The 20,288-nt window shown below is 42.6% G+C and overlaps 1 protein-coding gene and 1 long non-coding RNA gene across 2 annotated transcripts; both read left to right on the top strand.

Annotated features, from left to right (window-relative positions):
• The first annotated feature begins 38 nt into the window (after window positions 1–38).
• Window positions 39–3,801, top strand: LOC149971239 (uncharacterized). The gene is made up of 3 exons (XR_016492665.1): window positions 39–228; window positions 3,583–3,628; window positions 3,726–3,801. It is a non-coding gene; the product is annotated as an uncharacterized LOC149971239 (long non-coding RNA).
• Window positions 3,802–6,885: 3,084 nt separating this feature from the next.
• On the top strand, window positions 6,886–12,590 carry LOC110507613 (uncharacterized). The gene is made up of 4 exons (XM_021587712.3): window positions 6,886–7,254; window positions 10,066–10,330; window positions 10,458–10,540; window positions 10,794–12,590. The coding sequence occupies exons 1-4, from the start codon at window positions 7,108–7,110 to the stop codon at window positions 12,201–12,203; spliced, it is 1,905 nt and encodes a 634-aa protein (XP_021443387.2). The 5' UTR covers window positions 6,886–7,107; the 3' UTR covers window positions 12,204–12,590.
• The last annotated feature ends 7,698 nt before the right edge of the window (window positions 12,591–20,288 follow it).

Below are 20,288 nucleotides of genomic sequence, written 5' to 3'. Positions count from 1 at the left end.
CCAATACTTTTGCTCGTATAGTTAGGCTGGCTACCTGCAGTTCTATTCAGTTTTAGGATAGAGACAGATATGGACCTGTACTGAATTTGCTGCGGAAATGGATATCATTAAAAAAAATGTGTTTAAATTATGTAAATAGGCAGAATAGACACGGCAATGGACTATGGACTTCAACATCTTAACTTTTGATCCAAGATTAACCCTCCAGATAACTTGTTCTGATGTTCGGTGGGCTCTCCTTATATCCTACTTCAGGGTTTCCCAAACACGCTCCTGGGATCCCCCTGGGGGCACGTTTTGTTTTTTGTCCTAACACTACACAGCTGATTCAAATAATCAAATCTTGATGATGCGTTGGTTATTTGAATCAGCTGTGTAGTGCTCGGGCAAACACCAAAACGGATCATTTGTTTCCAGTCTTTATGTAACTGATTGCTGTCTCCTAGTGGTGGTTTTAAACCACACTCAAGATAATAGGTTAAAGTAAAGGTTGTGTGTGAAAGCAGATCAGTGCCATCTGATGTTTATACTTAGGGGTGAGGTGCCTTATTGCTATTATAAATAGAAACAATCTAATGTCTTTCCAAATGGCTTCATCATCTATAAACTTGCCCTGAGTTAGATGCGTTGCTTTTTCTGTTGATATGCTTGATTGGTGTATATTTTATCCAGTGTGTTTTAGATTCTGTTGTAAATCTTAACTGACTGACGTCTGGAGATTGTTTGTTATAACGTACCATATCTCCGGATGTTAGTGGTATATAAAGCCTAGCAGTTAAGAACGTTGGGCCAGTAACCAAAACGTTGGTTAGAATCCCCGAGCCGAATAGATGAAAAATTAATCGATGCAAGGCACTAAGCCCTAATTGCTCCTGTAAGCCACTCTGGATAACAATATTTACTCAAATGTACATTTCCAACTCTCTCACGTGTTGGATATTTGTTTTGAAACTGGAAAATGGCACAAGAAGATGCACAAAGGTTGCCATTTCTGTCTGGGGAGATGAGCAAAGGGGTTAATTTTAGTATTAGATTGAGGACACAATTTCAATGGATTGACGAGTCAATTAAATCACAAACAACGTCAATTTGGTCTATTTCCGGTCATGGCGGATATGTGCATGTCAATCATGGCATCGTGTGTGAAATATCTTGCACTGGAGATGATGGTGCTCAAAATGTCAACACAGGGGTGGGTTTCTTTCTACGTAGCCAGATACCTGGTTTGGACCCATTTTGGGATGAGGTTTGCTTAACAGCACCTAATGTAGCCTATTAGTTCCAAGATATCTAGCTGTTCAATAGCCTAACATCTTGATGTTCCGATGCTCAGTTGGTAAAATGCATTGACCCAGTCCTAACTTCAGGAAGAGACTGGTATGATGGCCACCTGCCCAAACAGGTTTTGGAACTACTGCTTTACTAGATGCCCCTAGTTGATGTCACCCCTCAGATAACACACTAAACATCAAACTATGGTAGTTGGGGTGTTGTTTATTAGGATCAAACGGTGGGCGAGGGAGTTTCGTTTTTTTAGGATCAAACTGGGAGATGGGGGTCATGATGTGGTTGTGATATTAGGTAGCCTAATATTGCTTAGCCACAGTTTTCTTTCCATCTCCATCATGCACCTGTTTATGAAGGAAGACATTTGAAAGTTATATACACTGCTCAAAAAATAAAGGGAACACTTAAACAACACAATGTAACTCCAAGTCAATCACACTTCTGTGAAATCAAACTGTCCACTTAGGAAGCAACACTGATTGACAATAAATTTCACATGCTGTTGTGCAAATGGAATAGACAACAGGTGGAAATTATAGGCAATTAGCAAGAAACCCCCAATAAAGGAGTGGTTCTGCAGGTGGTGACCACAGACCACTTCTCAGTTCCTATGCTTCCTGGCTGATGTTTTGGTCACTTTTGAATGCTGGCGGTGCTTTCACTCTAGTGGTAGCATGAGACGGAGTCTACAACCCACACAAGTGGCTCAGGTAGTGCAGCTCATCCAGGATGGCACATCAATGCGAGCTGTGGCAAGAAGGTTTGCTGTGTCTGTCAGCGTAGTGTCCAGAGCATGGAGGAGCTACCAGGAGACAGGCCAGTACATCAGGAGATGTGGAGGAGGCCGTAGGAGGGCAACAACCCAGCAGCAGGACCGCTACCTCCGCCTTTGTGCAAGGAGGAGCACTGCCAGAGCCCTGCAAAATGACCTCCAGCAGGCCACAAATGTGCATGTGTCTGCTCAAACGGTCAGAAACAGACTCCATGAGGGTGGTATGAGGGCCGACGTCCACAGGTGGGGGTTGTGCTTACAGCCCAACACCGTGCAGGACGTTTGGCATTTGCCAGAGAACACAGAGATTGGCAAATTCGCCACTGACGCCCTGTGCTCTTCACAGATGAAAGCAGGTTCACACTGAGCACATGTGACAGACGTGACAGTCTGGAGACGCCGTGGAGAACGTTCTGCTGCCTGCAACATCCTCCAGCATGACCAGTTGGCGGTGGGTCAGTCATGGTGTGGGGTGGCATTTCTTTGGGGGGGCCGCACAGCCCTCCATGTGCTCGCCAGGGGTAGCCTGACTGTCATTAGGTACCGAGATGAGATCCTCAGACCCCTCGTGAGACCATATGCTGGTGTGGTTGGCCCTGGGTTCCTCCTAATGCAAGACAATGCTAGACTTCATGTGGCTGGAGTGTGTCAGCAGTTCCTGCAAGAGGAAGGCATTGATGCTATGGACTGGCCCGCCCGTTCCCCAGACCTGAATCCAATTGAGCACATCTGGGACATCATGTCTCGTTCCATCCACCAACGCCACGTTGCACCACAGACTGTCCAGGAGTTGGCGAATGCTTTAGTCCAGGTCTGGGAGGAGATCCCTCAGGAGACCATCCGCCACCTCATCAGGAGCATGCCCAGGCGTTGTAGGGAGGTCATACAGGCACGTGGAGAACACACACACCACTGAGCCTCATTTTGACTTGTTTTATGGATATTACATCAAAGTTGGATCAGCCTGTAGTGTGGTTTTCCACTTTAATTTTGAGTGTGACTCCAAATCCAGACCTCCATGGGTTGATACATTTGATTTCCATTGATACTTTTTGTGTGATTATGTTGTCTGCACATTCAACTACGTAAAGAAAAAAATATTTAATAAGAACATTTAATTCATTCAGATCTAGGATGTGTTATTTTAGTGTTCCCTTTATTTTTTTTGAGCAGTGTAGGTTATTCACAGAGTGTACTACAATTCTACAAAATGAAAATGAATCCCTGAAGAATAAACTGGAATTTATGGTGACACCTTTGGAAAAGGGTGAGATCCGAGTCATTCTGAGTTGACCAACAATAATCATTTTGATTAGTTGGGAGTGTGGCCGCAATCCACCGGAAATATCACTGATTGTAAAAATCCAATATACAACATTAAAATCTAAATAGCTAGAATACCATGCAGAACATTAGATGAACACTCTATTGTTTAAACATTTTCATCTGATTTCATATGAAAGAAACAGGGTTGAAATAGTTCCTCTTATTTCCATTTCTCTTTCTGTTGTGTCTCCTGCCAGTGCAATGAAAATGGGGAGACCTCTGCATCATCAGAGGAAGACTGAGGTGGGTCAATTTTTCTTCATCAAACCATCGCAAATGAGAAATGATTGTAATAGGAAGTCTGTTTTTACTGTGTGTGTGTGCTTGTGTCTGTCGGCAGGAGGATGACTCAATTGACTGTTCCATCAAGGCGTGTGATATTTCAAGAATCAATGCCACATCAACCAGTGCAGGGGGTAAATATCTTTGATTGTCTATTCTCAGTGATTCTGCTCTGTAGATTCTGTCTCAACTGTATTTAGATGGTCATTTTGCTATTAACCAGAGGTTCATGAGGCTTTCTTTGTTTGCACTCTACAGTGCATTCAGAAAGTATTCAGACCCCATGACTTTTTCCAAATTTTGTTACGTTATGGTTTTATTCTAAAATGGATTTAAAAAAAGAATCCCCTCATCAATCTACACACAAAATCCGATAATGACAAAGCAAAAACATTTTTTTAGACATATTTGCAAATGTATAAAAAAAACTGACAGTCTGTCATGACCGGCCGTGACCGGGAGTCCCGTATGGCGGCACACAATTGGCCCAGTGTCGTCCGGGTTACGGGAGGGTTTGGCCGGGAGGGCTTTACTTGGCTTTACTTGGCTCTAGCGACTCCTTGTGGTGGGTCGGACACCTGCAGGCTGACTTCGGTCATCAGTTGTACGGTATTTCCTCCGACACATTGGTGCAGCTGGCTTCTGAGTTAAGCAAGCGGGTGTTAAGAAGCACGGTTTGCCGGGTCATGTTTCGAAGGACTCATGACTCGACCTTTGCCTCTCCCGAGCCCATTGGGGAGTTTCAGTGATGAGACAAGATGTTGGTCACGAAATTGGAGTAAAAAAAATTATAATAAAAACGATTTAAATATAAAATAAATAAATCATTAAACAAATAGAAAAAAATCTAATTTCATAATTATTCAGACCCTTTACTCAGTACTTTGTTAAAGCATCTTTGGCAGCAATTACAGCCTCGAGTCTTGGGTATGATGCTACAAGCTTGGCACACTAGTATTTGGGAGTTTCTCCCATTCTTGTTCTGATCGAAAATGTATGAATTAGCCTCTGTCTGTACATCTATATCTGTATAGCAGACGCTATAGCCTATAAAGAAATACATTGTGAAGCATTTGCCAGTGCGACACACTAGGCTGGTAGAGGTTAAGCGCTCAACATGTAAACAACATTTTGTTGTATTAAATCATTATAGTCTATCAATTGCGCATATATACTCAGTGACTTAGAATGAAGTAGAAATTAAATAGAAAATGCCTTATTAGGCTCAGTCTACAGTGACTTTGAATTCATTTTTAGAAACACCAGTTTGGCCAGAGTCTGTGGCTTCAGGCTCCTGCTATGGTGCCTGGAGAGCAGGCTAGCACCGGAGAATACCCGCTTGCAGAGCCACTGGAGATGTTAAACACCATACATCGCTTGGGGTATGTCTCTATCAGTTTTGCACATCGAGAGACTGACATTTTTTCCCATTCCTCCTTGCAAAACAGCTCGAGCTCAGTGAGGTTGGATGGAGAGCATTTGTGAACAGCAGTTTTCAGTTCTTTCCACAGATTCTCGATTGGATTCAGGTCTGGACTTGACTTGGCCATTCTAACACCTGGATATGTTTATTTTTGAACCATTCCATTGTAGATTTTGCTTTATGTTTTGGATCATTGTCTTGTTGGAAGACAAATCTCCGTCCCAGTCTCAGGTCTTTTGCAGACTCCATCAGGTTTTCTTCCAGAATGGTCCTGTATTTGGCTCCATCCATCTTCCCATCAATTTTAACCATCTTCCCTGTCCCTGTTGGAGAAAAGCAGGCCCAAACCATGATGCTGCCACCACCATGTTTGACAGTGGGGATGGTGTGTTCAGCTGTGTTGCTTTTACGCCAAACATAACGTTCTGCATTGTTGCCAAAAAGTTCAATTTTGGTTTCATCTGACCAGAGCACCTTCTTCCACATGTTTGGTGTGTCTCCCAGGTGGCTTGTGGCAAACTTTAAACGACACTTTTTATGGATATCTTTAAGAAATGGCTTTCTTCTTGCCACTCTTCCATAAAGGCCAGATTTGTGCAATATACGACTGATTGTTGTCCTATGGACAGAGTCTCCCACCTCAGCTGTAGATCTCTGCAGTTCATCAAGAGTGATCATGGGCCTCTTGGCTGCATCTCTGATCAGTCTTCTCCTTGTATGAGCTGAAAGTTTAGAGGGACGGCCAGGTCTTGGTAGATTTGCAGTGGTCTGATACTCCTTCCATTTCAATATTATCGCTTGCACAGTGCTCCTTGGGATGTTTAAAGCTTGGGAAATCTTTTTGTATCCAAATCCGGCTTTAAACTTCTTCACAACAGTATCTCGGACCTGCCTGGTGTGTTCCTTGTTCTTCATGATGCTCTCTGCGCTTTTAACGGACCTCTGAGACTATCACAGTGCAGGTGCATTTATACGGAGACGTGATTACACACAGGTGGATTGTATTTATCATCATTAGTCATTTAGGTCAACATTGGATCATTCAGAGATCCTCACTGAACTTCTGGAGAGAGTTTGCTGCACTGAAAGTAAAGGGGCTGAATAATTTTGCACGCCCAATTTTTCAGTTTTTGATTTGTTAAAAAAGTTTGAAATATCCAATAAATGTCGTTCCACTTCATGATTGTGTCCCACTTGTTGTTGATTCTTCACAAAACAATACAGTTTTATATCTTTGTTTGAAGCCTGAAATGTGGCAAAAGGTCGCAAAGTTCAAGGGGGCCGAATACTTTCGCAAGGCACTGTACATAGTCTCTTTTACTATGGTGTTGAAAACGCAAACCATGACATTGAAGTGCCCTAAGTAGTCGGTAGCTGATCATTGTCTGCAGCCGACTGACTGTGAAGTAATGAAACAGAGTGACCTCCTCTGTGGTGGTCGGAAAACCCTCAGTCTTCTGGCCCCTAGCCCTGTATGGCATTGACAGTGCCACAAAAGCATATTGAAGTGGCAAATTCGATATCAGTTTATAAACACAGGGTCACTACAGTTATTGTTATTTTGGGTCGTAAACATTATTTTGAGTTAATTATGAGGGGGGAGGGTGTTCCATTTATTTTACAATACAAAAGGAGGGTCATGTGAATATGTTTAATGTTGGGAAGAGGGGTGCATTATTTTTTATGACACCTTGAGTTGGACTAGCTCATCCCGCCAAGTAAATGTTGATCTATCCCTAACCTTAAATCAAGACCAATAAGCAAATGTTTGTTTTCATTCATTTTTACGATATAGCCACATTGACTTCGTGGCTGCTGTATCCACTAAAAACCCACGCCTCGACCCGGAAGAACATGTGACGTATGCCATTCGAGTTGTTTCAGGTCAGTCGGACAACAACACTGCTAACAGCACTAGCTACACTTATTTTGTAGCTAACGTTACATAGCGCTTGGTCAACTTGGCCAATAGCGCATATTTACAAAGATTTGTAAGTGCGTTGTGATTTCGACAAAAATGTCAATTTTGCAAGGACAGATTGGATCCATTTTGGAGATAATGGTCAGCGCGACTGTTACAGAAATTAGCAAAGTTTTCGAGGGTTCTGCCTCGTCTGAAGTGCCAACAACGGGAGAGAACGCGAGTGAAACCCCAAATGAACAGGTATATCTTCTGATTGTGTAAAGTATGGCATTTTGTAAACCAGTCCGCTAGTTAATTACACCGAGGTTGCAGCCTCCGCCCTGGGGCGTAATCATTACGCCGAAACGGTTTACTCCAGACGGAAAACGCAAACGAGAGTTGCTATTGGATACATTCAAAAAGAGCCCTCCCCATTTCGTTTTGTTTTGCTTCATTTTGATTCTTAAAGATGCACTATGCAGAAATCGCTCCGCCATTTCCTGGTTGCTAAAATTCTAATACGTCGCCTAATTTCAGTTTGTGACAACACAGTATAGTGTTAACCGCTGTGAAATATTTTCCATAATCAAAACTATTGTTTGTAGCTGGTGTACAAAAGTAAAATATGCAAAAACGAAACTTAAGCACTGGAAACAGAAATAGCTCACACAGAACAGATCTACCGCTTGTTATTCTTGTTTTCAAGGAGCGTGACTGATCAATGAGAAAGACGGATCTATAACCCATGCCTTTGCAGTTGTATGAAAACTGTTTCAGGTATGAACCGGTCCACTGGGATACCAGTGTATTGCCGGCTGCATACAATTCGTTTGGATGGTAAAATGAAACCATCAATACGAGATAAATATCTGGCTACATTCTAAACTGAAGACCATGATTAGTTGATTATTGCTGGGGCGAAAGCGTCACCAAACTGGTAAGGCAAGACAAATTAAAGTAAAGTAACATTCAGGTAATCAATTGTCTAATCTCAAACTCTTAATTCAGACCTCTAGGAGACCTCTAATAGACATGGTACACAAACAGTGAATCCAATACAATTCTCTTCTCAAGAATAGATTATCAGATGTTTTTGCTGGTGTAGCGAAATGCTTGTGCTGCTAGTTCCAACAGTGCAGCAATCCAAATAAAAATATTTAAATATTGATCATTTATTTGACCAAGAAAGACTCAATCTCAGAGAGAGCATCCAAGCGATTGAAAAAGCACCACTCTGTCTCAGTATTTGTAGCCCATGTATATGATGCTGTCTGGACAAAAAGAGCATGGCATGTCATACTCTTTTTGGCCAGACAGAATCAGATACATGGGCTACAAATACTGAGACAGAGTGGTGCTTTTTCAATCGCTTGGATGCTTTCTCCGGTGATATGGTAGTTTCAGCCACTTGCGAATTGAAGGAAAGTTGTCGGGTACACTTCGGATGCTGGAATTGTATTTTTGGATGAACGTGTGAAGGTAACTTCCACTTCAAGTATTTTTTGACAATCAGATGAAAGCATGACTGGTTGTGTTCATGCCACATTTAAAAGGTAATACATTTGTACAGTTTAAATTACATGTCTTTACTATAAAACCCACATTAGAACCGGTAAAGCTGTCATTTGGACTGCTCATTCATTTTTAAAGTCATGCCCCTCTCTGTTTTTGACCATTACTTAATAAGTCTATAAAACACACGGTTGTTGTTAGAATCTTAATATCACATACAGAAGTACTTTTAGAACCAGTTTTAGGCGGGCATGTCATTTTAAATGGTTTCCCCCTGTTGCCCCTCCTCCCGACAGTAGGGTCTGCTCCCAATAGTTGCATGTGCCATGCCCAGTAGATAATCACCCCGATAATTACCTCAACTGAACCTAAACTAAATTCACACATAACACAACAGATCAAATAAATTAAGTATGATGGGGCGAATGCGTGAGTTGATGGGGCGAATGCGTGAGTTGATGGGGCGAATGCATGAGTGGAAGCGGACGATGCATAATTGTGTAATCACCACTTGTGAATTAAGAGCAGGGCGGGCTATTTTATTGATCTATTGTAATTATAATCAGTCCACCGAATCCAAGCAGTCCTATCAGTCAACTCTGGCCTTAGAGTACACAGTCAGTGAGGACGTGCATCTTTTACAATGGCAAGAAGACCAAGACAAATGGATGCACATGCTGTGTTAGCTTTGCTACCAAATCTGAATGAGAACGACTGATGGGGAAGAAATTAATCCTGATGACATCTCTGATTATTCTGAGCCTCCAAATAAGAGAGAATGGTGTGCGCTCAGAGAAGGGACAGCGGCGTTTGCATAGAACGAGCTACTGGCCAATTATCAGCACAAAATGTTATCACAGAGAGCAGGTCCTAAAACATCAGCAACAAACTCACCAGCTTTCGTTGTTTTTTGACATGCTCTAACTGATGCCATTGCTTGAAGACGCACACCATGTAAGCACAAGCAGACGACAACTGACTATTTTTGCCTGCTATCATATCAACACTTACAGTATATTAATTAAAATGCCATTTTCTTTTGTGGTGATTTTCACTATCAAGCAAACCTGACACTTCTAATGTTTAGACTACTGGTGTTTTCATAATTTGACCACGTATGATGCTGACCGTTTGTCTTGGTGGTTGGGGTATTTTTATTTTGTTATAAAAAAAAATCTGTTACCGTGTTCCAACACACATGCTTTCTGTTCCATAGTTTATAACAAAAGGCTCTCCACAAATACAATTGATTGAACACTTGAATTACTGCGTTACGTTTATTTATCCTACAGTAACAAACCAATAAATTATTGTGTTATTTGGAAAACAAAATATCTTCATGTTCTGTTACCTAAGACCATGAACACAACCAAATGATCATTTTTGCGATAGCGTATATGAAATGTATTAATTACACTTAATGTTTGTCTGAATGAATTATAATCGCCAGAAATACTTGTCAGCTACGTTTTATAATGGTAGCTAGCTAGTTTAGTAAACTGAAGTTTGTTCTGTGAATAATATGTATGCCTTCAACTTGCTTTTGTTCTTTTCACTCAGTTGACCCAGTTGACCTCTTTCATGGAGATACTGGCTAAGGAGGCTGTGGACAAAATCTACCAGCTATTCAACGAGTGCTCCTCTGTTCTGCATCTGGAAGTGTCTCGGAGTCAAACTGAGAATGAGGACTTGAAGAAGAGGCTAGACGCGGTTGAGACCGAACTGAGGACTGTTTTAGAAGGGAGTGGAGGACGAGAGAACACATCAGCCAATGGCTGCTGCAGTGAAGTCAAGGTCATCCACCAGTTAAAAGGCACACAACCAGGTGAGACTTGGCATTATGTCAGATAGGCCATCAATCTGGTGTTAGATTGCTTTTGCACACTGTTACTAAAATCAGTGCTTTTGAATTCGATGCAAACCTTTTTGATTTTGACTGCACTCTTTTTCAGGCTTTTGCGCTGGTGATGCAGAAGTGAAACGCTCCCCCATCCTCCACCTGTGGAAAGGGAGACTTCCCTCAACTGTAAACCAGGTAGGTCTATTTGCGTAACTGACAATATTCTGTTAAAGGTTTAGTTCTTGGAAAGCTGTCTGGAATTACTAGGGGGTACAGAAAGTAACAAACTATTTACTTGTTTATATTACACAAGTGTCATTAGTTACCAATTGTATTTCATTATTTAAAGTGAGTACAAGAAGCATTTCATCCCTTTGTGGTGATTTCTGTTGTATGATATCATTATACATAGATCGGAGTCTAAAACTGCTTTCCCTCTCCATCTCAGCACCCCAACATGGAGGACACGATCGAGTCAGTTGTTATCAAAGAAGAAGGGTTGGAAGAGTACCTGTACAACAGCACATCAGACCCAAGTCATTTTTTAGAGAGCCAGGCCCAGGAGGTGAGTGACCCAGAGAACCCTACAGCGGACCCAAAGGACCAAGGTGGCGACACAGGGCCAAAGCGTTTGAGAAAGCCAAAGATCACAGGGGCTCGTCGGGCAAATCCCAAAAAAGAGAACCACCTTAGCTGCAAGCACTGCAGGAAGACATTCAGCAAACTGATCCAGCTGAAAGCTCACCAGGCGATCCATGCAGCAGCGGAGAAACCTTTTATCTGCCAGCAGTGCGGCAGAGGTTTTTCCTTTAAACGCAGCTTGGATGCACACCAGCTGCTTCACACAGGAGAGAGACCGCACACATGTGGCGAGTGTGGTAAAGCTTTCACCCTAAAGCAGCTACTCAAGAATCACCAGAGACTCCATGCAGGGTTGAGACCGTTCCGCTGTGACGAATGTGGCAAGAGCTTTAACCGGGCCCACGGTCTCAAGATGCACCAGATCGTCCACACGGGAGAGAGGAAGTACAGGTGTGAGATCTGCAAGAAGAGTTTCAGCATACCAGGAAATCTCCACAGGCACCAGCGTATACACACCGGTGAGAAACCGTTCCGTTGCGATACGTGCGGGAAAAGCTTCAACCAGGCAGACACTCTGAAAGGCCACCAGCGGATCCACACAGGAGAGAGGCCATTTACCTGTGAGACGTGCGGGAAATGTTTCATTCAAAGAAGTGCTCTGAAAATGCACCAAAGAACCCACGCAGGAGAGAGCGCCTTCCTCTGTGTGGTGTGCGGGACAGTCCTGGCTTGCGTCAACTCCCTCAAGACACACCTTCAGACTCACACAGCAGAGATGCCTTGTATGTGCTCAGTGTGCGGTAGTAGTCTCAGTTCTCTCACTCACCTCAAATCGCACCAGCAACTCCACACTATGGAGAAGCCGCACAGCTGTGGCCTATGCAACAAGAGCTTCAAGTCGGTCAGCTACCTGAACATACACATGAAAACTCACACTGGGGAGAGACCGTTCACCTGTGACGTGTGTGGAAGGATGTTCACTCAACACAGCAGCCTGAAAACCCACCAGGCGGTCCATACTGGGGAGAAGCCTTTCAGCTGTGAAACGTGTGGGAAATGTTTCAGCAACACTGGGAACCTCAACAGGCACCAGCGGATACACACTGGAGAGAAGCCTTTTAGCTGTGACCTCTGTGGGAGGAGCTTCAACCAGGGCAACAGCCTCAAAGCCCACAAACAAATCCACACAGGAGAGAAACTTTACATGTGCGACAAATGCGGGAAGAGTTTTTCCTACCTGAGGAATCTGAAAGATCACAAGTGTTACTATATCTAAAACCAATAGGCATAGCCTCGTATTGCGATGGACCACACTTGGTTTGAACAATTGTCTCGGCATTAAAAATGCATTTATAGGTCAGTGAGTGGCATACTTGACATATGAAGTGTACTGATAAGATTGGTTGTCAAAACAGCCCTATTCAAAGTATTTAATTTTAAACATGACTTGTTTTAGAAATCAACTTTGATTTTGAAAAATGAATAACCAGTTGCCTTTGTTGGGTAGAAGGACTTGGATTGGCTGGTGGTCCAGTAGCTGTTCAATGGAGCAGAGACTAATTTATTTGAGAATGATGTACATCTGTAACCTTTCTTGTCTTGTGTACCTTTTATTATTGTTGTCTCATTTGTGAGCCAATGGTAAATAAAACTCTTGAAATTAGTCCTCTGTGTGTGTGTGTATATATTTTGAAGCATTACTTGTTGTTCTTGCTATCTGTGCATATACAGTGCCTTGCGAAAGTATTCGGCCCCCTTGAACTTTGCGACCTTTTGCCACATTTCAGGCTTCAAACATAAAGATATAAAACTGTATTTTTTTGTGAAGAATCAACAAGTGGGACACAATCATGAAGTGGAACGACATTTGTTAAAAAAGTTTGAAATATCCAATAAATGTCGTTCCACTTCATGATTGTGTCCCACTTGTTGTTGATTCTTCACAAAAAAATACAGTTTTATATCTTTATGTTTGAAGCCTGAAATGTGGCAAAAGGTCGCAAAGTTCAAGGGGGCCGAATACTTTCGCAAGGCACTGTACATCCATACTCTCTCCAACTTGAGACATGCAGTCGCACTCAGAGATACACCTGCTCGTGCTTCTAAATGCCACTAGACGCCACGTTCCCACTGTGCAGAGTCAAAGATACATTCGCCTACAAGTGCTGAGGGACATTATTGCTGAGCATTCGTGAGTGAGCCTTGAGTCAAACTTTTATGGGGTTGAATGTGATTAACCCTAAATTGAAAGAAATTAAGGAAACTGTGGAACATGGGGTCAGGTCAGGCACCCTAAGCAGAACACAGCAGAACACATGAGGTTTGGTCCCTCACCTCCTGCACTGCATTCTAGGTGGGGTGCTGCTGAAGAGTGGCTGGGTGGCTAGAAAGTGGCCCTTAATCTAAATGACAAATTATCTGCTATTAAGTACATTGAGTATGTCAGAGAACTTTAGGGAAAATACCCAAAGGTCTTTGGTCTTCGTGAGTTTGGTCTGTAAACATAGACATTCTGCCATGCCCAATTTGACTGACAGGCAGCAAATGTAGACTTTTGATTTTCAGGAAGGAGGATTGGAGGGAAGGATGATCCTAGATGGGTGCAAGGCAGACCACCATAACCACATATTAAATTAATTAATAAATGTAAAGTGTGCAACAATATCATTATGGAAATCATTAATTGATTACCCTATAAGGATTTGCACATTTGCACACTTACCATAGCAATTTAAGTACCCAAGTTAACCTAACATGAATTAGGTTACCAGTGGAAACAGGTTAGATTATGTGCCCATTGCTGCCCTCAAGGATGCGTCACTGCGCCCCTTCTCCAGAACAACCGCTTGGTGGCTTTGCACCCTCAAGTCTTCGCCCCCCTGGCCGACTTACAGGAGCTTGACTTGGACAACAACCAGATCAAACTGTTCAAGTGGGGCGAATACAAGTGGGGCGAATACTTTCGCAAGGCACTGTAGTCCCTCTAACAGCTGCAACATAATATTGAGCAAATTGAAGGGTTATTGAGGGATAATTTATTTGTATTTTTTTAGGGGTGTGGCTTGTCAGTAGAGCGAAGCATGTCTGAAACCCTGATGAAGACAGCTTGCAGTCGGTTATTGGTTGGTTATTAATTTATTGCATCGGAGCTGCTAGTGTGCTGCTTTTTTTTTAAGGATTCAAATTATCGGGTGCCTACAGGTTGGTGTCCCTCTATGGCGCTAATCACGTTCAACCTCTAAAGGTTGACTCAAGGCTCACTCACGAATGCTCAGCAGTAATGCCCCTCAGCACTTGTAGGCTAATGTAGTATCTTTGACTCTGTACCGTGGGTACGCAGGGATGTGTAATGGCATTTAGAAGCACAAGCAGTTGTATCTCTGAGTGCGACTGCATGTCTCAAGTTGGAGAGAGTATGTATGTATGTATGTATGTATGTATGTTTTGTATCCATGGATGGGCAATTAGTCATACATTATACAGTAAATGCCTTACGTTTATTAACTCCGAACAACACTCATTTGAGTCTAATTCACATCAAGATCTCACATTATGGCAGATATTGTAAATGATCAAGAAATGAAATAAAAATAAAAGCATGAATTTTCAATAAAGCATTTAAAAACAATTCTGTGGCATTTTAAACTTAGATTCTTTACAGTGCATTTGCAATAGACAGTTGCATGAAAGCAATAAACATAACCATCTGAAAACAAAGAAACTGCAAAAGGAAGTCACAAAACCAATACCTAGAAGCCAAGCTGTAAGCACTGTCAGCGTCTCTAGGGGAAATTTGCTTCTGGGGCAGCATGCAACGCTCACACAGGGTTTTAATAGGTTTGCAGGCTGTGAAATGGGTCGGTTGAGTGAGGAACACATGGGTTCACCCTGTAGCTTCTGGGTGTTGTTGATGATCCAGTTACTGATGTACAGTGGCAAGAAAAAGTATGTGAACCCTTTGGAAGTACCTGGATTTCTGCATAATTTGGTCATAAAATTTGATCTGATCTTCATCTAGGTCACAACAATAGACAAACACAGTCTGCTTAAACTAATAACACATAAACAAATCTACGTTTTCATGTCTTTATTGAACACACCCTGTAAACATTCACAGTGCAGGGTGGGAAAAGTATGTGAAACCCTTTAATAACTGGTTGGCCCTCCTTTGGCAGCAATAACCTCAAACAAACGTTTTCTGTAGTTGCGGATCAGACCTGCACAACGGTCAGGAGGAATTTTGGACCATTCCACTTTACAAAACTGTTTCAGCTCAGCAATATTCTTGGGATTTCTAGTGTGAATTGCTCTCTTGAGGTCATGCCACAGCATCTCCATCGGGTTGAGGCGAGGACTCTAACTGGGCCACTCCAGAAGGTATATTTTCTTCTGTTGAAGCCATTCTGTTGTTGATTTACTTCTGTGTTTTGGGTCGTTGTCCTGTTGCATCACCCAACTTTTGTTTAGCTTCAATTGGCAGACAGCCTAACATTCTCTTGCAAAATGTCTTGATAAACTTGGGAATTAATTTTTCCATCAATGATAGCAAGCTGTCCAGGCCTTGATGCAGCAAAGCAGCCCAAAATCACGATGCTCCCTCCACCTTACTTTACAGTTGGGATGAGGTTTTGATGTTGAAGTGCTGTGCCTTTTTTCTCCACACATAGTGTTGTGTGTTCCTTCCAAACAACTCAACAGTAATATCATCTCTCCACAGAATATTTTGCCAGTAGCGCTGTGAAACATCCAGATGCACTTTTGCAAACTTCAGATGTGCAGCAATGGTTTTTTTTTGGACAGCAGTGGCTTCTTCCGTGGTGTCCTCCCCGATGAACACCATTCTTGTTTAGTGTTTTATGTATTGTAGACTCGTCAACAGAGATGTTAGCATCTTCCAGAGATTTCTGTAAATCTTTAGCTGGCACTCTAGGATTCTTCTTAACCTCCTTTAACATTCTGCACTGTGCTCTTGCAGGCATCTTTGCAGGACGACCACTCCTAGGGAAAGTAGCAACAGTGCTGAACTTTCTCCATTTATAGACAATTTGTCTTACCGTGGACTGATGAACATCAAGGCTTTTAGAGATACTTTTATAACCCTTTCCAGCTTTATGCAAATCAACAATTCTTAATCTTAGGTCTTCTGAGATCACTTTTATTCCAGGAAATGCTTCTTGTGAATAGCAAACTCAAATTTTGTGAGTGTTTTTTATAGAGCAAGGCAGCCCTAACCAACATCTCCAATCTAGTCTCATTGATTGGCCTCCAGATTAGCTGACTCCTAACTCCAATTAGCTTTTGGAGAAGTCATTAGCCTAGGGGTTCAAATACTTTCCCCAACCTATATTGTAAATGTTTAAATTATGTATTCAATATAGACAAGAAAAATACAATACTTTACATGTTATTAGTTTAAGCACACTATGTTTGTCTATTGTTGTGATTTAGATGAAGATCAGATCAAATTTGATCACCAATTTATGTAGACATCCAGGTAATTCCAAAGGGTTCACACACTTTTTCTTGCCACTGTACAGAAATGGGTGATCTGCAAGGGCAGACCCAGGAGTTCCCCTCCAGGTGGAGGAACTTCAGGCTCTCCAGAGGCTCCAGTGTCCCATTCACAAGAGTACTGAGGCGGTTTGATTTCAGGTGCAGTTTCTGGAGGTGGTGAAGGCCTTGAAACATGTTAGGGTGTAGCAGTTTGATCTGGTTGTTGTCCAAGTCAAGCTCCTGTAAGTCGGCCAGGGGGGCGAAGACTTGAGGGTGCAAAGCCACCAAGCGGTTGTTCTGGAGAAGGGGCGCAGTGACGCATCCTTGAGGGCAGCAATGGGCACATAATCTAACCTGTTTCCACTGGTAACCTAATTCATGTTAGGTTAACTTGGGTACTTAAATTGCTATGGTAAGTGTGCAAATGTGCAAATCCTTATAGGGTAATCAATTAATGATTTCCATAATGATATTGTTGCACACTTTACATTTATTAATTAATTTAATATGTGGTTATGGTGGTCTGCCTTGCACCCATCTAGGATCATCCTTCCCTCCAATCCTCCTTCCTGAAAATCAAAAGTCTACATTTGCTGCCTGTCAGTCAAATTGGGCATGGCAGAATGTCTATGTTTACAGACCAAACTCACGAAGACCAAAGACCTTTGGGTATTTTCCCTAAAGTTCTCTGACATACTCAATGTACTTAATAGCAGATAATTTGTCATTTAGATTAAGGGCCACTTTCTAGCCACCCAGCCACTCTTCAGCAGCACCCCACCTAGAATGCAGTGCAGGAGGTGAGGGACCAAACCTCATGTGTTCTGCTGTGTTCTGCTTAGGGTGCCTGACCTGACCCCATGTTCCACAGTTTCCTTAATTTCTTTCAATGTAGGGTTAATCACATTCAACCCCATAAAAGTTTGACTCAAGGCTCACTCACGAATGCTCAGCAATAATGTCCCTCAGCACTTGTAGGCGAATGTATCTTTGACTCTGCACAGTGGGAACGTGGCGTCTAGTGGCATTTAGAAGCACGAGCAGGTGTATCTCTGAGTGCGACTGCATGTCTCAAGTTGGAGAGAGTATGGATGTACAGTGCCTTGCGAAAGTATTCGGCCCCCTTGAACTTTGCGACCTTTTGCCACATTTCAGGCTTCAAACATAAAGATATAAAACTGTATTTTTTTGTGAAGAATCAACAACAAGTGGGACACAATCATGAAGTGGAACGACATTTATTGGATATTTCAAACTTTTTTAACAAATCAAAAACTGAAAAATTGGGCGTGCAAAATTATTCAGCCCCCTTAAGTTAATACTTTGTAGCGCCACCTTTTGCTGCGATTACAGCTGTATGTCGCTTGGGGTATGTCTATCAGTTTTGCACATCGAGAGACTGACATTTTTTCCCATTCCTCCTTGCAAAACAGCTCGAGCTCAGTGAGGTTGGATGGAGAGCATTTGTGAACAGCAGTTTTCAGTTCTTTCCACAGATTCTCGATTGGATTCAGGTCTGGACTTTGACTTGGCCATTCTAACACCTGGATATGTTTATTTTTGAACCATTCCATTGTAGATTTTGCTTTATGTTTTGGATCATTGTCTTGTTGGATGACAAATCTCCGTCCCAGTCTCAGGTCTTTTGCAGACTCCACCAGGTTTTCTTCCAGAATGGTCCTGTATTTGGCTCCATCCATCTTCCCATCAATTTTAACCATCTTCCCTGTCCCTGCTGAAGAAAAGCAGGCCCAAACCATGATGCTGCCACCACCATGTTTGACAGTGGGGATGGTGTGTTCAGCTGTGTTGCTTTTACGCCAAACATAACGTTCTGCATTGTTGCCAAAAAGTTCAATTTTGGTTTCATCTGACCAGAGCACCTTCTTCCACATGTTTGGTGTGTCTCCCAGGTGGCTTGTGGCAAACTTTAAACGACACTTTTTATGGATATCTTTAAGAAATGGCTTTCTTCTTGCCACTCTTCCATAAAGGCCAGATTTGTGCAATATACGACTGATTGTTGTCCTATGGACAGAGTCTCCCACCTCAGCTGTAGATCTCTGCAGTTCATCAAGAGTGATCATGGGCCTCTTGGCTGCATCTCTGATCAGTCTTCTCCTTGTATGAGCTGAAAGTTTAGAGGGACGGCCAGGTCTTGGTAGATTTGCAGTGGTCTGATACTCCTTCCATTTCAATATTATCGCTTGCACAGTGCTCCTTGGGATGTTTAAAGCTTGGGAAATCTTTTTGTATCCAAATCCGGCTTTAAACTTCTTCACAACAGTATCTCGGACCTGCCTGGTGTGTTCCTTGTTCTTCATGATGCTCTCTGCGCTTTTAACGGACCTCTGAGACTATCACAGTGCAGGTGCATTTATACTGAGACTTGATTACACACAGGTGGATTGTATATATCATCATTAGTCATTTAGGTCAACATTGGATCATTCAGAGATCCTCACTGAACTTCTGGAGAGAGTTTGCTGCACTGAAAGTAAAGGGGCTGAATAATTTTGCACGCCCAATTTTTCAGTTTTTGAAATATTCAATAAATGTCGTTCCACTTCATGATTGTGTCCTACTTGTTGTTGATTCTTCACAAAAAAAATACAGTTTTATATCTTTATGTTTGAAGCCTGAAATGTGGCAAAAGGTTGCAAAGTTCAAGGGGGCCGAATACTTTCGCAAGGCACTGTATGTTTTGTATCCATGCATGGGCAATTAGTCATACATTATACAATAAAGTCCTTAAGTTTATTAACTCTGAACAGCACTCCTTTCAGTCTATTTCACATCATGATCCCAAATTATGACAGATATTATAACATTTCAAGAAATTAAATGAAATAGTTACTTTTATTTAAAAGAAAAACAAAATAAACTCAGCAAAAAAAAGAAACGTCCCTTTTTCAGGACCCTGTCTTTCAAAGATAATTAGTAAAAATCCAAATAACTTCACAGATCTTCATTGTAAAGGGTTTAAACACTGTTTCCCATACTTGTTCAATGAACCATAAACAATTAATGAACATGCACCTGTGGAATGGTCGTTAAGTCACTAACAGCTTACAGACGGTAGGCAATTAAGGTCACAGTTATGAAGAGGCCTTTCTACTGACTCTGAAAAACACCAAAAGAAAGATGCCCAGGGTCCCTGCTCATCTGCGTGAACGTGCCTTAGGCATGCTGCAATGAGACATGAGGACTGCAGATGTGGCCAGGGCAATAAATTGCAATGTCCGTACTGTGAGACGCCTAAGACAGTGCTACAGAGAGACGTGATGGACAGCTGATCGTCCTCGCAGTGGCAGACCACGTGTAACAACATCTGCACAGGATCGATACATCCAAACATCACACCTGCAGGACAGCTACAGGATGGCAACAACAACTGCCCGAGTTACACCAGTAACGCACAATCCCTCCATCAGTGCTCAGACTATCTGCAATAGACAATAGGCTTGTAGGCCTGTTGTAAGGCAGGTCCTCACCAGACATCACCGGCAACAGCGTCGCCTATGGGCACAAACACACCGTCGCTGGACCAGACAGGACTGGCAAAAAGTGCTCTTCACTGACGAGTCACGATTTTGTCTCACCAGGGGTGATGGTTGGATTCGCGGTTATCGTCGAAGGAATGAGCGTTACACCGAGGCCTGTACTCTGGAGCGGGACGATTTGGAGGTGGAGGTGGAGGTCTGGGGTGTCATGGTCTGGAGCGGTGTGTCACAGCATCATCGGACTGAGCTTGTTGTCATTGCAGGCAGTCTCAACGCTGTGTGTTACAGGTAGACATCCTCCTCCATGTGGTACCCTTCCTGCAGGCTCATCCTGACATGACCCTCCAGCATGACAATGCCACCAG

The sequence above is a fragment of the Oncorhynchus mykiss genome, chromosome 27, assembly GCF_057628025.1.
Source record: "Oncorhynchus mykiss isolate SJ-2025 chromosome 27, ASM5762802v1, whole genome shotgun sequence".
Lineage (NCBI taxonomy): Eukaryota > Metazoa > Chordata > Actinopteri > Salmoniformes > Salmonidae > Oncorhynchus > Oncorhynchus mykiss.
This window is presented reverse-complemented; position numbering and strand designations above follow the sequence as displayed.